Raw genomic sequence first — 17,675 nt, forward strand, 5'->3', positions numbered from 1 at the left:
ATAAATGGATAGGAAGGAGGCAAAGAGCATTACATATTTAATATACTATATGGAATATAAATATATTTATATATACATTTAGAAAAAGGTGCTCTGGTAGTGTAGTAGTTATGCATTGGGCTGCTAACCAAGGTCAGCAGTTCGAAACTACCAGCTGTTCCACAGGAGAAAGATGAGGCTTTCTGCTCCCATAAAGATTTACAGCCTTGGAAACCCTGTATAGGGTCACTATGAGTCGGCACCAACTCCACAGCACATAACACCACCATCACATTTAGAAATCAAGTCATGCATAACTACAGAATTTAATGTGAAAATAATCTGACTTACTTTAAATGCCAGAAGAAAAAATGTCCAATCCTTTGATTAGTCAAAGCTTTCTTAAGTAAAAATCTCACAAGCAGGTTATCCAAATATTGTTCGTATTTCAGGACCTAGGTGATTAAAACAAAACAACTCCCCATGAATCAGGAACAGTGTTTGTATATTTGGAATTAAATAACTTTTTTTCCCCCAGAAAGATACTACTTGAAATAAAATGTATTTTCTTTTTAAAAAGCACTAAACCAGTTAATGTAGTGGGTTTTGGAAGTAGCATGCATTTAGAACAAAACATTACTACTTTACATTGTTGTACCTGCACTAGCTGAATTAGGTACTGAGAAAGTTTGTCATCTGTTAAGTATTTTTCTAAGCACCGAACAGCAAAACCTCGAACCATAGGATCTGGGTAATTACAGTCTAGAAGTTCCATGGCTTGTTCAGGTTTGATTGGAGGCCAGTCTTTTACCAAGCAGTACATCTGCATGTGAGAATGATAATAAACCACATTTAAAAAGCAAAGACAAGTTACAAATGAATCCTATAAAACAGTTGTAATTTTTTACTTTAATATTCATTTAGATAAATAGTACTTAAAATTTTTGGTTCTGAATAATTTTATCTGTGGAGGTGGCATGAACAGTATTTCTCTCCACTATAACAAATTAACTGAAAACATAGTCTACTTCATCTCTTATGTTTATAAAGACTTTCTGAGGAAAATATTTCAAGTGACATCAAATTATTTTATATAATAGTTACTCAGTAATATCAAGTATACATTTACCTGGGCTACTTCATCTCTAGAATTCCATTTAACAGACAGGAGCAATTTGGGCAGAATTTCAGGGATAGTTACACAATAGTGTCTATTAAGAAAGAAAAAACAAAACACATTCTAGTATGTTACTCAAAATGCCTAGATATGTCTAACTCTACAATTAAGTAATCTTTAAGACGTTCCCAACATTTTAAAAAACCATTACTAGCCTTTTAAACTAGGAAAAGAAGTCAGTGCTTAGTATTATTATTGTATAGTGCCATCGATTTAGTTTGTTTAGTGTTAATTGTAGATAAATGCTATCAAGTCAAGTCTAATTCACAGCAACTCTTTAGAGATATTCTGAGGAGTGGCTGGTGGACTTGAACCGCCAACCTTGCAGTTCAAACTGACCTTGTGGTCCAGTGCTTATCCTACAGTACCACACCAGGATTCCCATAGCTGTACAGACACATACATATATGAGAATGATTTAAAAAATAGGAAAAATTAAACTGAAAGATGGAATTTTTCCATGAACTTTTAAAGCCCCCTCATATAGTTAGTGGTGGTTGTGTGTCGTGGAATCGGTTCTGACCCATAGCGACCCTGTACAGGGTTTCGGAGGCTGTAAATCTTTACGGGAGCAGATAGCCTCATCTTTCTCCCGCGGAACAGCTGATGGTTTCGAACTGCTGACCCTGACGTTAGTAGCCATAATGACCCTGACACTTCGCTATGCAGTGGTTATGAATTGAGCTGCTAACGTCAGGGTCAGCAGTTCGAAACCACCAGCTATTCCGTGGGAGAAAGATGAGGTTTTCTGCTCCTGCAAGGATTTACAGCCTCAGAAACCCTGTGCAGGGTTGCTGTGAGTCAGAACCGACTCCACGGCACATAACAACGACAACAACAACATATAGTTAGACACAGTTATAATACCAAAGATATCAAAGGGAAAATCCAAATACTACAGGATGGTACTTAGGAAAATTCTGTTGGTAGTTCTGAAAAATTATGAATATATTTTATATCACTCTTTATACAACTCATGCTATTTACCTATGTATACAACATGAACCCCAAGTAGTGTCACCAGTTCTATTGTGGTCACTGGACAAAATTACGTTTACAATGTACTGTCTGCAGAAATGCACTACAATTGCTTCACTTAGGTATACTAGTGGACACTTACAAGTACAGGTTAATGACCTTATAAAACTGGACTATTACTTTGAGGATGTGTAAGAAAAAAGGAAAAATGAAAAGGAACTACTTAAAAATGTTAGTACAGTAATATACAGATTAAGTCACAACTAAATTGATCTGAAACTACTTTTATGATACTTTTTATGGGGGGGCAGTTCTTGAATTTTTAAATTAAAATCTTAATATATTAAAAAAGCACATCTCCAGAAAACCCTATCAGAATTTTCCACAAGTGCCTTCAATGTTTAAGGTAAATACCAATGTAGCATGACTTTCTAAAAATATCAGTCTTTATTCTATAGTTTAAAAAAAGTAAACTATGCTTTATTTACTCCAATAACTATGGGAGAAACATGACAGGATCAGCCAGTCAGTTGTTTCTTCTGAATAGAAGAGAGGGACAGAGAATCCCCATCTCACACATACCTGTGGCTCCATAGAAAGTCTTTTTCTTGTTCAGTGATTTCAGATAGAGGATCTCGTGTACAAATTGCTCGGAGCTGTTCTTTGTCACTTTCTCTTAATTCATTGTCTCTAGCTAGACGGTTACTCTGCAAAATAAAGTAATTTCTTATTATGGTATCTCTTTGCCATATCCTGCCTCTCCCCACCCCCCTGGATTCTACAAAAGAGAAAATTAATTTTAAATAAAATTTACGTTGCTTGTTAAATGCAAAATGATTTATTCTCATTTAAATCTTTATTTTCAGAGACAGGAAAGTATCAATTTAAGACAGTATTTGTGGAATAAATTCAGTAACTTTGGTTGTGGTTAACCTCAGCACCCACCAGTTATTATAGTAACTCTCCAGGCTAGTTAGGAAGAAGACACTACAGTTTAGTAAAGAACAAGTCACCTTCCAGATGAAGCCCTTTTATACTATCCAATTAACTAATGTAAGATAATGAAATCAAGAAGTAAACTCTTTCATGTTGCTTATAACTATAGGTTATTTTTCTAATTTAAAACTTAAAAATAAAGGAGAAAAAAGAGAGACAAAACCCCTAATAAAATATATAAACTTAATAATGGAAAACAATTTCTTGTACGATTCTAAATAATGTATTTAATTCATTTAAATATAGGTGTTTTAATTGCATAATGAAGCCCTGGTAGTACAATGGCTAAGTGTTAGACTGTTAACTGAGAAGTTGGTGATTTGCACCTATCCAGCAGATCTATGAGGGAAATATCTGAAGATCTGCTTCCATAAAGCCTAAAACACCTGATAGAGGAGTTCTTCTCTTTCACTGGGGTCACTGTGAATTGGAATTAACTCAGTGGAACTCAACAACAAAAATGAAATCAAACTGCCATAGATGCTACTTGGCTTTCGATGCTCTCATTTTATCCAACAGCATGAAGAAATATTATTGGCACATATTCACTCAGCACTGTGTGTTCATCCTTTTCTTGATTTTGGCATCAAAAAATAGTCAAAGACCAGGTACTAAGAAAACTTCTGTTCTAGTGGGAAAACAAGTAAATATGAAAATAATCACTGTGGGTGATGTGATAGGGAAATGAGTTAATAGCTACTTTAGAATGGGTGTTTAGAAATGACCTCTGAGAAGGTGAAGGGATCATCCACACTAACTAAGATCAGAAGAAAAGACTATTGCAGGAGCAGGAAACTCATTCAAGGGCTCCAAGGAGAAAGTGCGTTGGTGTGAAAGAGGAACAGGAAGCAGGGCAGTGATACTTAAGCCCAGTAGGCAACAGACAAGAGATCGGGAGGTTGTGTTCAGAGCATGTAAAATTTGCAGGTCAGAGTTAAAAAGTTTTATTTTTAGTAAAATCTACTTAAAAGATGAATACCATGAATTATGTTTTATAAAGATTATTTTGACTCTTCTGGGGAAGGAGGGAGACCTATTAAAAGGCAATTGTAATAGTGCAGGAAAGTGCTAAGACATACATAACCTTCAGTTTACCAAGAAAAGTAGATAATGCTATTTATCATCTGGATCCAGTGGACTCGTAATTCTTTTGTATTATTTATTAATTTATAATTTAATGAAAAATAATTTGCAGAAGAAATATATGATGGTAAAACCCATTTTTTAGACATTTTGATACAATGAGTTCAAGTAGTAAAATCAAAACTTTATCCATTTTCTGGGGTTTAAAGATACATGTGGCACCTGGTGTGGCACTGTGGGTTAATGCACTGGACCACAAAGTTGGTCTGAACCACAAGGTTGGTGGCTCAAGCTCACCTGTCGCTCCTTGGAAACTCTATACAGGGTTCTGTCATTGAGAACATTTAACAACAACAACACATACACACACATATATATGTATATATACATACAAAATGGAGAAAACAAAGCAACTAACTGCTTGCTCATCAACTGTCCCGCAAGAACTTAAAACACAACTATCTTGTAAACACAGATTCCAGATTTCAAATACAGGTATCTCATTGCTTCTGGCTTATCATTACTTATAGTTTTTCTTCTTAAACTTGCATTGTCAACATACAACACTTTTGAAAACTAAGATGACTCATGATTTTGTTGAGAGAGGATGGCCATGTTCTAGGCTTCCTAACTGTAAAACATTTTCATTTTATACTTTTAAACACCAAACAAAATGATCAAGCTAAGGGATTTATTTCTATATTACTCTTTTCCTTTGAATATACATTTGCCTTCAGCATTTGCCAGCTTAGAAAGTATCTCAAATTTCAGGGTACAAGCATCATAAAAGATGTAAAGAATATGAAAAACTATTAGTTGGTTCAGGCTGTTTTCCCCACAAAATATTATATCATGAAGTCCTGCCTAATGAATGACTGAGTCTGAATATCATATTTCCTTTATGTCTGTAGAAACAGATTCTTGAGTTAGAAAAAACTTCATCCAGAATACTGTCATTTGATACTTCATTTATGGTCACTTTCCCCATCTCAATCACTGTCTCCAGGAGTAGCTGCTCCTGGGAGTGGTTTGGCTCTAGCACCCTTTTTCCATGACCTTTGGTAGTGTCTGGAGACATTCTGGTTATCACAACTTGGGGTGGTGGTGGTGCTGCTACTGGTGTCTCTTAAGTATAGGACAGGGATGCTGTTAAATACCCCCAAATTCACAAAATAAGTCTCTACAAAGAGAATTATTTGACAAAAAATGTCAATAGTGCTGAGGCTAAGAAACACCATTGTAGAGTACCATTATCAGTCTCTGATTTAAGAATTGATAGACCTTCTGTCAATTTTCTTTTCTCTGTCATTATGTGTGGAAAGGAAAAGTTCTGAATTCTCAACTGTTTTCAATGAAGGCTTAAAAACAAAAAACAAACAAACAAACAAAAAGACTAAGAAGAGAGTGTTTCCAGTCTTTTATGGCTCTGAAAAGATGATTTAAGATAGGGAACAACGCAATAAGACAACTGAAGGATGGTGCAATAGTGAAGATTTATTTCATTATTATACAATCCTTCTAGGAAATTCTATATTTCTTCTTCTTCTTCTTTTTTATTTTTAGCACAGTTAGAAAAATAGGTAATGATGAAATAATTCCTAGAATGATGAGCAGTGAAATATTTTAAGACACATGAAAACTAAGATCCCACAATGCATCTTAAATTTATAAAAGTTTCCAACAGACTTTTTTCCCAAATGGTTATTGAAAGACTGCTGTTGTTAAGTGCTATTGAGTCAGCTGTGAACTAAGAACACTCCTATGTGCAGAATCACAGGTTGCTGTGGATGCTCCTGCCCTGCTGCTGGGCCTGTTACTGGGGCCCCATATTTTAGAACCTGTTGGCTGATACATTCACTGGCTGGACTATCTATGATCCCCAACCACGTCAAAGAAAAATAATGTATTTGGAAACTGGGGGTCAGAGACACTAAAGAACAAAAATATCCTGTTGTTTTTGTATTGACACCTTTGCCCTGGGAAAATAACCCAGTTATACTGCGATTCCAAAATAATGGTCAAGAAAGAAAACTGTTTCAATCATTTAAACTTCATATATACTCTTTTCTGAGGGTCTGGATTATTATGACAAAGATTTGCTATTTTCTCTACCTTTAAGTTTCAGTATATGCTTGACAACAACATGGTTATACTTTGGTCTTAACTTTAAGGTTATTGTCTCAGAGGTATTTCCTGAACTCCAATATACATGAGCCTTGCACTTCCAACCCTCAGCTAGTCTCTCTTGGTACTCTATTCTTTTTTCCTTCATGGCACTTACAGTGATTTATAATCTTACTGTGCTTTCATCTGTTGTATTCATGTGCTTATTTTCACCACATATTACAAATGCTATGAGTTACTGTTGCTGTTGGGAAGAGCCTTTGAACTGGTTCCGACTCATAGTGACCCTGTATAGGGTTTCCAAGTTGCTGCTGGTAGGTTTGAACCACTAACTTTGTGGTTAGCAATCCAGCGTTACATATATCCTACAGTGCTACACCAGGACTCTTGATTCTATAACTTTATTTAGTAGTGCATGTCATCGTTCTGCTGCACAAGGCCTTTTTAAAGTGTTGAAGAGCAAAGATGTCAGCTTGAGGACTAAGGTGCACCTGACCCAAGTCATGGCATTTTCAATAACCTTATATGCATGCAAAAGCTGGGCAGTGAATAAGGAAGATCGTAGCAGAATTGATGCTATTGAGTTATGGTGTTGGAGGAGAGTATTGAAAGTGTCATGGGCTGCCAAAAGAACCAACAGATCTGTGTTGGAAGAAGTTCACCCAGAGTGCTCCTTGGAGGCCAGGATGGACAAACTTCATCTCTCATACTTCGGACACATTGTCAGTAGAGACCAATCACTGGAGAAGGATACTATGTTTGGTAAGGTGGAGTGTCAGAGAAAAAGAGGAAGACCCTCAACGAGATGAATTGGCCAAGTGACAGCATTGATGGACGCAAACGTGGCAACAGTAATGAGGTTGGCCCAGGATCGGGCAGTGTTTCGTTCTGCTGTGCGTAAGGTTGCTATGGGTTGGTACCAACTCAATGGCACCTAACAACAAAATCATAGTTCCAGGAGTCCTGGTGTGGCACTGTGAGCTACTGTGCTGGACTGCAAAGTTGGTTTGAACTGCAAGGTTGGCAGTTCACGTTCACCAGTTGCGCCTTGGAAATCCAACATGGGGTTGCTATGGGTCAGAACCGACTCAACAGCACTTAACAGCAACAACAATTACACTGCTTTGGAGTCTTGGTATAGCACTGTAGGATAAGCACTGGACCACAAGGTTGGCTTGAACCGCCAAGGTTGGCAGTTCAAATGCACCAGGCACTTCTTGTACACTCTATACAGGGTTGCTATGAGTTGGAACTGACTCCATGGCACCAAATAACAACAACAACATCAAACTGCTTTATACATAGTTTGCATTCAATAAATATTTGTAAAATAAATGATGGCAGGCTAGGGCTCTGAGTAAACTAAGAAGAGGTAGAGCATTAACAAATTAATGTTCAGCATTAACAAATAGAGAATTTAGTATATTGTAATGCTGTCCCAGAACCCATAGTACCTACACCAGTGTACTAAACATACACGGAACCTTTCCCATACAAAGAAAATGTACACAAGAGTCCACTGATTATGACTAATACTTCAGAAAACTCAGTGATTTGCCTTACCAGTCCTGCATGGGAATAATTAAATCCTGCTTCTCGGGACACAGACCAGTTGGCATGCTCTTCAATCACTGACATATCTGGAAACTTGACCACACTGCTGAACCAGTCAAACTCCAACTCAAGGCATGGCGTTTCCTAAGAGATGGGAGAAAAGTTATCATATACATTGTGCTTGATCATCATAAAAAAAAAAGAAATGAAAAAGGAAAAAAAAACCTTCATTTATAATAAAAATTAAGTTCTGAAATAAAAACTTACTTTATTGGGGTTTGACCCAGTAACACCAATAGGGTTCAGTAAATCTTCTAATCCATGAGGTACTGGCCAAAGATTAAGAGCCATTTTTCCAGATACTAGTGTATCTGTGTAATCAAACAAGTTTATATTTCCCCAAGCCAACGGACAGTGTTCCTGAAAGATAAAGAGCATTATTCACTACTTGAGATTACACTATAAAAAGCATTGCAAACATGTGACTTCCCTAGAAAGAAAAATTTAACCACCCATTCCATAATAACTAGAATACGACAGATACACATTCATTTCTCAAAGTATAAGCAAGTCCTTTCCTTTTTCCCATTTTAAATTACATAGATTTTCCTTATTAATTGGAAATATGAACCAAAGTAAGCATGACAAATATTTGTATGCAGTCATTCAACAGTTATTTGTGTGTAATCACGTCATATGCTCCAAAAGTCGTATTTCTCATCATAAACTCCTCGAGTTCTCCCAGGTAGTCTTCTATAATACATTTATTAACACCTAAAAATATATTTGATGTGCAATTTTTTTTTTAATTAAGAAAAGAATTTCCATTTCTTGAGAAAATTCAATCAGCTATATTATTAGGAGTTATTAGAGGTAAGTAGCATTATTATTCGATTTGAAATAGTTTACCTCTTTAGCACCCTTTCGACCTTTAACAGAACAAATGGAAAGGCAAAGTCGAGCAGCACGAGGAAGATCAGGAATGTATATATCATAATTCAGCCATTCATTCCACCTATGTAAAGGTTAAGGAAAAAAAGAATTTACCAAATTAATAAAAGCTTTATCTAGAGTACTGAAACAACTCCTACAAATCATTAAGGAAAAAAGATCAATCAAGAAAAACAACAACAAAAAACCAAGCATGAGACAGATTATAATGGACACTGTAAGATCATATCCAAATGGGCAATAAATATGGAAAAGTCGTCAGTTATCATTTGTCATTCAGAAAACACAGACTGAAATCTAATGGAAATCTCATTACATGAGAATACATGAGAATAGCTAATACTACAATGACTGATGATAGCAAAGGGTGGGAAGGATATGTAGCAACAGGAAATCTCATATACCGTTATTGGGGGTGCAACCTGTTACAACTAATTTAGAAAACATAATCTACAAAAATTACCAGCTCTAGCTATAGGTATAAAACCACAGAAATGTGTGCATTGGTGAATGGAATGTTCATAGTAGAATTACTTAACAATAATATCTGTAAACTGTAAATAATCCATATACCTAACAGTAGAACAAATAAAGTACTATATAGTACCAAAAACAAAGTAGTCACAACCCGGATAAAGTATTACTCGCATAATACTGAATGAAATGAGCCGAATACAAAATAATGACCTATTGCATGAATCTATATAATATTCAAAATCAAGCAAAAATAACCAATAGTGTTAGAGGTCAGCATAGTGGTTATTTTTGTAGAGAAGAGAAAGTTAATAGATTGGGAAGGGACAAGAGGAGAGACTTTTAGAGTGTTGGTAAATGTTCTAATTTCTTGATCAGCATTATGGTTATATAGGTCCTCACTTTGTGAGAATTCACTGAACTGTACAACTGTGATTTGTATACTTTTGTACGTTTGTGCTATATTTCAATCAAATTTGATTGTGACTATTTTGAATTACTTTTATATATGTTTTAATTTAGAAGAACCCTTTAAGCCAACAGATACACAGAATGAAAGTAAAACTACTTCAGCAGGGATATATAATATAACCTGATATCTATAATAAGAAAAGAACAGAAAGTTACTACAAGGAGCTCTGGTAGTGTAGTGGTTACGGGTTGGGCCGCTAACCTCAAGGTTAGCAGTTCGAAACTGCCAGCTGTTCCATGGGAGAAAGATGAGGCGTTCTGCTCCGGTAAAGATTTACAGCATCAGAAACCCTGTACAGGGTCACTATGAGTCGAAACTGACTCCACGGCATACTACCACCACCACCACCACAAAAGCTGTATGTTAAAAATTATTTAAATACTTAAGACACATTCCCTTGAATTTATTATTGTTAAATGCCGTCAAGTCAATTCTGACCCATAGCGACCCTATATAGGATTTCCAAGAAGCAGCTGGTGAGCTTGAACCATCGACCTTGCAGTTCAAACGGCTTTGCAGTCTGGCGCATTAACCCAGCGTGCCACACTGGGATTCCAATTTATTGAATACTACATGTGAAATTATGTCTATATTGGGTGGACATATTTGTAAAGAGAAAATACAGTAATTTTTTTTTTTTAAAGACATCATACCAATGGTTAAGTTTATGGACTCAGAAGTCACTGCCAGCAGTATTAGTCTGCTTCTACTATTTCACTGTATGAAAGCCTCCCTTACTGAAGAAATGGGATTAATAACATTACCGCTATAAAGTGGTTGTTAAGATTAATGGAACTACCATTAGTAAAGCAATGAGAACTCTAACTGGCCAATAGTGAAAGCACCAATATAAGCTATTACTAACTTTGAAAACTTTTCTAATGCCTTCTTCACAATTCTATTCTCTTCTTTGATTAGAAACAGGACAAGACTAATAATAATAAATGGTCTGATAATTTTATTTTTAACTAGTCAACCTAAGGTACCAAACATGATTGGTATAACACTGAAATTCTCATGCTACTACCTTAGGGATTTCATCTATTAGATTAAGTAGGGGATTCTTGGAGAAAAAAAAAAAATTCTAAATACATGTTTTAATAAACTAAAATCCCAACATTTAAATCTTACATTATGAAATACATTTAACTTTTACTGCAAAGCTAGTTTACATCTGATATTTTAAATCATTAGCATAAATCTACATATTATTTTGGGGTCTTTGTTCAGGGATTGTTGAAGTCCTTTAATTAATGTGTTTATGTTGTTGTTGTTAAGTGCTGTTGAGTCATTTCCGACTCATAGCAACCCTGTAAGGGTTTCCGAGGAGCAGCTCGTGGGTTTGAGTCGCTGACCTTGTGGTTCACAGTCCAGTGCTGATCCTACAGTGCCACACCAGGAGTCCAGTGCATTTATAGTAGTCCCAACATTTGTAAAATTTCTGACTACTATTTCCTCAAGTGGAGTCCTGGTGTGGTGCTGTAGGGTAAGCACTGGACAGCTAACTGACTGTAAGGTCAATGGTTTCAAACCCATCAGTGGCTTCTTGGAAACCCTATAAACCATCATTATGAGTCAGAACTGACTCTATGCCACTTAACAACAGAAATTTCCTCAAGTATTGTTTTTCCATTTTCTCCCACCATCACCTTCATCTCCAACTTGTGATAAACATGCACTATGAGCATGAAATAAACTTTTGTAGTTTTAACAAAAATTGTAAAAGATTTTGGTGTTGTTTGTTGCTGCACTGTAACTTCTAACCTACAGTACTTTCTGGTTCCTGTAAGATGAGAAACCGTCTCCCTTCCTATTGGTAAATAAGGCTGCCCTCTCTTAGAACTTTAGAAAGAGTTCTGATGTAGTGCATTAGGATAAACACTGGACTGCTGAATGCAAGTTTGGCTATTCAAACCCACCAGCAGCTCCTTGGAAACTCTATGTTGTTGGTTTAGTGCCACTGAGTCAGCTGCGACTCACAGAAATCCTATATACGGTTTCCAAGACAGAAATCCTATGGTTAGCAGTCCAATGCTGATCCGACGGTGCCACAACAGGACTAACTCTACTGTTAACTGATTCTCTTACCACAATCTAAATTCATTCTGACATTTATTTCTGGAGGATTCACTCGTTAGCTCTATTGCTACCCTGTGAAATTCATTGTTAATTTTCAATACTAATTTGAGTTTCCTTAAGATGTTTTTGTTGTTAAGTTGTTGGTAAGTACCATCGAGTCAGTTCTGATTCAGAGTGACCCTTTATAGGATTTCCAAGGAGCAGCTTGTGAGTTTGAAGTGCTGACCCTGCAGTTGAAACTGACCTTTCAGTCCAGTGCATATCCTGGACTACAGTGCCTATAGTACCACACCAGGACTCCCTTTAAAATATTGCTATTATACTCATAAGGTTAAGTCTTATTTCCAAATGATTCTATTATACAAAAAGGCAAAGAAATGACAGGATGGTAAGAAGTTAAGATTATACTACTTCTTAAGTAATGGGTAATAATTTAAAATGTTCCCAACAACTTTTTCCCTCACAAATAAATTTATTTGTTCCCAAAGACTCTTTACTGGTATGCCATAAATATCTATTCTTGGGAGAGGCTTGAAGGAAACAGCCTCAAAGAAATTTGGCTTTGGAGTTGTTTGACATCTCTCACTTCTCCATGTGAAAAGAATGAAGATAAGAATAAAATGAAAAGCTTATAGATTTCATAGTGAACAATCAGTACAGAACTGCAACTATATTTTGCTCTATCCTTCATATAATGGGAATAATCAGAAAAATAATTTGGATACAATCTTAGAATTAATAAAAATGATCCTGTGGTTGATACTCACATGACAGAAGAAAAGTTCTTATATTTTATAGTTGTGTGGTAATTTATATGACTTAAGAAAAACTAATGATTTAAAACACACGACTTTTACTGTTATTTTAGTAAATACTAATATGACCTATAAGGAGCTCTGGAAGTGTGGTGGTTACGAATCGGGCTGCGAACTTCAACGTCAGCAGTTCAAAACTACCAGCTGTTCTGCAGGAGAAAAATAAGGCTTTCTGCTCCCATAAAGATTTATAGCCTCGGAAACCCTGTACAAGGTCGCTATGAATCGCAACCAACTCCATGGCACATAACCACCAATGTGACCTTTAGAAATATAAGTAGAAATATTTCCTTACCTGGGATTGGAACAAGGTACTCTCTGGGTGTTTACATTGTCACATAAGGGTTCTCCTCCATGGTAGATACCAGTTCTAACATAGATCTAAAGAAAAAAAAAAAAAAGCCAAAACTATTATGCATATAAATAAATGTAAAAGAACCTTGGTGGCACAGTGGTTAAGAGCTCAGATACCAACTGAAAAGTTGGTGGTTCAAACCCACCAACCACTCTGTGGGAAAAAGATGGGGCTCTTTCCTTCATAAAGACTACTATTGAGTTTCTACATAGCCTTTCCCCATAGACGCTGTCAATTTTGATTCTTGTATATTCTATCTGGTGAGATCCATGTGTATAATCATTTAAAAAAGTCATAGAAAACTTGGTATTTTTTTTATAAAAATGTCTATTGCCTTGCAAAATTCTATTATACAATCTCTAGCACTGAAGATACCATCAAGCTGTACTTTCCAACTATTGACCTGTTTCCAACTTTTGCATTCCAATCACCAGTCATTATCGGCGCATCTAAATTACATTTGATCAATTTCAGACAGAAGAAGTTGGTAGAATTCACAATTTCATCATCATTGGCATTAGTGGTTGGTATGTAAATTTGAATAAGTGGTAATAACTGGTCTTTCTTATAGGCATATTGATATTACCCTATCATAGACAGCACTGTACTGCAAAATAGATCTTGAAATACTCTTTATGATGATGAATGTGATATTCTCTTCAGTTTGCTGTTCCCAGCATAAATCATGATTGTTAAGTCAAAACGGATAATACCACTCCGTTTCAGCTCATTAATGCTTAGAATGTTGATCTCTATGCATTTCATTTCATTTGTGACAACTTCCAATTTTCTTAGATCCATATTTTGCATATTCCACATTCTGATTATTAACAGGTATTTGCAGCTGTTTCTCACATTTTTAGTTGTGCCCCATCAGCAAAAGCTTTGCTTCATTTTTATCATTAAGGTCAACTCTAAGGAGACAACTCCTCACTTGTAGCATTTTGAGTGCCTTCCAACCTGAGGAGCTCATCTTCTGGCACTATAATCAGACAATGTTTAGATGCTATTCATATGGTTTTCTGGGGTTAACCATTCAAAAGTGATCCGCCTCTCCTTCTCCCTAGTTTGTCTTAATCTGGAAGCTCCATTGAAACCTGTCCACTATGGGTGACCCTGATGGTATTTAAAATACCAGTGGGCATAGCTTCCCGCATCACGGCACCACACAAGGCAAGCTACCATAGTATGACAAACTGACAGTTGAATGGTGTTCATGTTATACTATAAAAAAACAAACATTAAGCAATATAAAAACAATATAACTGACATGAATGAGGAATCAATTTAATTTATTTTTTCAGATACAAAAGTTTCTGGCTCTCCTTTTCGTCATACATAAAATAGGTAATAATGATAGACTTTCCACCAAAATCTGTTACTACCTTCATTCATTAAGCACAATGGGGGCATCAGACTTAAAAATTAATATAAATAGTATGTAAAACTCTTTGTACCAGATTTTTAAATTAAAAATTCTTCATATATTAGAATGATAAATTGGCACACATATTAAATATGACTTAATACTCTTAGTAGCAGGGATAATACCTCATGAAGACATCAATATTTCTGTTACAAAATACAAGACTTTTCACAGACAGGATATATAAAGGCTATGAAAAGCCCAACTTCAAGTTGGTGAGATCTTGTTGCCAAATGAATTCTTAAAAAGTTTTGGATTTAAGAGCTTATAATTATGGACATCTAAATTATTAGAATATTAGAATTATGGCTAAACAGTTGTGAACTACATAAAAGATGAGTTATACAGAAATTCAAATAGAATTAATTATATGTGGGTGAGTCAAAAATTACCCATACTTTGGCTATAGAATTTATTTTAATAAACTTTTAGAAAAAGACAAATAAATCATTTTTCAACACAATCTTGTTTTTCAATACACTTTGTCCATCTGTCAACAAGCTTTCATCCTCCCTTAAAAAATATTTTAGGCTAAGCTGTGAGCCATCAGAGATGGAATCTTCATCCTCCAAGGGCTGCTTTGAGGGAACCAAACAGGTGAAAGTCTGATGGAGCTAGATCGGGACTATAAGGAGGATGCTTTAACAGCTCAAAAGGAAGTTTTTGCAGGGTGTCAACAGTGTGGGTAGAGGTATGTAAAATCACAATGCCCTAAGGATAGCAGCCCTCAGTGTTTAACCTGAAATTAAGCTTCAGCTCTTCAGTGAACATCTCACTGTAACTAGTACTATTGATTGTTGAACATTTTTTCTGATAGTGTTCCAGTACTGACCCTTGATATTCCCAGAAAATTGTAAGCACCGATTTTCTAGCTGATGGTTGACTATTGAACTTTTTTCTTGTTTGGCGATTGTGGTTGTTTCCATTCTATACTGTCATTTACTCTCAGGCTCATAGGGATGTCTCATCACCAGTAATTATTTTTTTCTTTTTTACCTTCCTTTGCATAGCAGTTCAAATTTAGTTTGCAAATGTCTAAATGCTTCCATTTATGATCTTCCATGAGTTGTTTCGGTACCCATCTCACAGAAACTTTTTGAAACCCAAATTGATTTGCAAATGATTTTTCATGTAATCTACTGTTATTAGTTTATTTGCCAGAATCTTTTCTTGACAGCTCAATGCTGTCATCAGCCATGGACCTGGACAGGTGTTTTACTATAACTGGAGTGCAGATAATTTTTGACTAACTCTCATATATTTTTATTTTCTGAGATTTAGGTGTTTTCAAGCCATCTGAAAACATTATACCATATTTCAACAGATTTATTAATATAGTTCAATAAACAATTTTAATTAAAAAGTACTAAACAAATTAATTTTTGATGCAATACTTGACCTTACCTTGTCAATGTCTCGGATATTTACATTCACATAAGTTGCACAGAGAATTTTTATTCTGAGTGCACTGTTGATAACCCAAAGGGATTTTGTAGCTGTTTCTCCATTCATATATGGTGTAGCTGTGGAAATGCGTCTGGAATAAGATGGCATTGTAAAACAGTCCATTGGCAGTTGAGAGTAGAGACTTTCTTTAGCCATCAGCATTAAATTGGGCATCCTTCCAAGCATTATACAGCTTCTTATATACTGTAAGAGATTAAGGGTGGAGTGGAGAAACCATTTCTTATAAGAGCTTTCATTTGAAAGCAACAAGTAAGACATTACGAGAGAACTTATATACTAAGGTGAAAAAAATCAAACAGACCACATTTCATAACAGTTGCTAGATTTATAATATTTAAAGTACTAACTTTTGGGAATTAGGTTAGGCAAATGATCAAACAAATGCTTATCTAAATTATACAGGGTGGTTATGAGCTGGAACCAACTCCATGACACTTAACAACAACATCATATACATATTATTTGTTGTTGTTAGGTATCACTGAGTCAGTACTGACTCATAGCGACCCTATGCACAACAGAACAAAACACTGTCTGGTCCTGCACCAACCTCACAACTGTTACTAAGTCTGACCTCACTGATGCTACCACTGTGCCAATTCATCTTGTTGGGGGCTTCCTCTTTTTCTCCGACCCTCCACTTTACCAAACATGTTATCCTTCTCCAGGGACTGGTCCCTCATGACATTATGTCTGAAGAATGAAAGGCGAAGTCTGGCCATCCTGGTTTCCAAGGAGCACTCTGACTGTACTTCTTCCAACACAGACCTATTTGTTCTTTTGGCAGTCCATGGTATTTTCAATATTTTCTTCCAACACCATAACTCAAATGCATCAATTCTTCTACTATCTTCCTTATTCACTATCCAACTTTTGCATGCATATGAAGTTACTGAGAATATCATGGCTTGTGTCAGACACACCATAGTCCTCTAACATCTTTGCTTTTCATACATATTATAGTTGCCTCTTTTCTTACTTATAAACCCCCATGGGAACATTAGCACACTGAAGGCAAGGAGTATTCTAAATAAATACCCAACACAATGCTTGATACATATGTAACTGGTTCTTGTAAATATTTATTGAATAAATAAATACAGAGAACTTTGTTGTTGTTAAGTGCTGTCGAGTAGCTTCTGACTCATAACGACACTATATAGGGTTCCCAGGAGCAGCTGGTGAGCTTGAACCACCAACCTTGTGGTTCAAAGGATATTGCAGTCCAGCGCCATTAGCCTACAGCACCACACACACAGCACCACACATACAGTTCATCTTAATTATCAAGACTATGAAGTGCCGTCGAGTTGTTCCGACTCACAGCAACCCTGAATAGGGTTTCCGAGGCTGTAAATCTTTACGGGAGCAGAAAACCTCATATCTTTCTCCCTGTTGGTAGTTTCGAACTGCTGACCTTGCGGTTCGCAGCCCAATTCATAACCACTATGCTACCAGAGTGATTACAGCCTTGGAAATCCTCTGGGGCAGCTCTACCCTGTCCTATAGGGTTGCTGAGAATTGGAATTGACTCTATAGTAGCAAGACTATAGGTACTTAAAATGTCTATTTTAATTCCATTCTACTACCACTAATAGAAGAGGAGAAAAATTATTATCATGAAAGAATCCATATTTTGGGTATATTATAACTTCCAAAGACTTCTGGTAGCACAGTGGTTAAAGCACTTGGCCTTTTACCTGAAAGGACACTGGTTCAAACCCACCAGTCACTCCACGGGACAA

General features: G+C 36.0%; 1 protein-coding gene across 1 annotated transcript in view; it reads right to left on the reverse strand.

The window, feature by feature from the left end:
* PIK3CA (phosphatidylinositol-4,5-bisphosphate 3-kinase, catalytic subunit alpha) overlaps positions 1-17,675 on the reverse strand; it is a 110,319-nt gene that overhangs the window by 11,609 nt on the left and 81,035 nt on the right. The window contains exons 5-13 of the mRNA XM_006867706.1: positions 15,868-16,113; positions 12,978-13,063; positions 8,801-8,906; positions 8,159-8,311; positions 7,901-8,035; positions 2,717-2,841; positions 1,109-1,190; positions 638-802; positions 331-434 (exon numbers count right to left, since the gene is read on the reverse strand). Of these exons, the coding sequence (XP_006867768.1) occupies positions 331-434; positions 638-802; positions 1,109-1,190; positions 2,717-2,841; positions 7,901-8,035; positions 8,159-8,311; positions 8,801-8,906; positions 12,978-13,063; positions 15,868-16,113 (1,202 nt within the window). The remainder of the gene's footprint in view (positions 1-330; positions 435-637; positions 803-1,108; positions 1,191-2,716; positions 2,842-7,900; positions 8,036-8,158; positions 8,312-8,800; positions 8,907-12,977; positions 13,064-15,867; positions 16,114-17,675) is intronic.

Source organism: Chrysochloris asiatica, unplaced genomic scaffold (genome assembly GCF_000296735.1).
Source record: "Chrysochloris asiatica unplaced genomic scaffold, ChrAsi1.0 scaffold00108, whole genome shotgun sequence".
Classification (NCBI taxonomy): Eukaryota; Metazoa; Chordata; class Mammalia; order Afrosoricida; family Chrysochloridae; genus Chrysochloris; species Chrysochloris asiatica.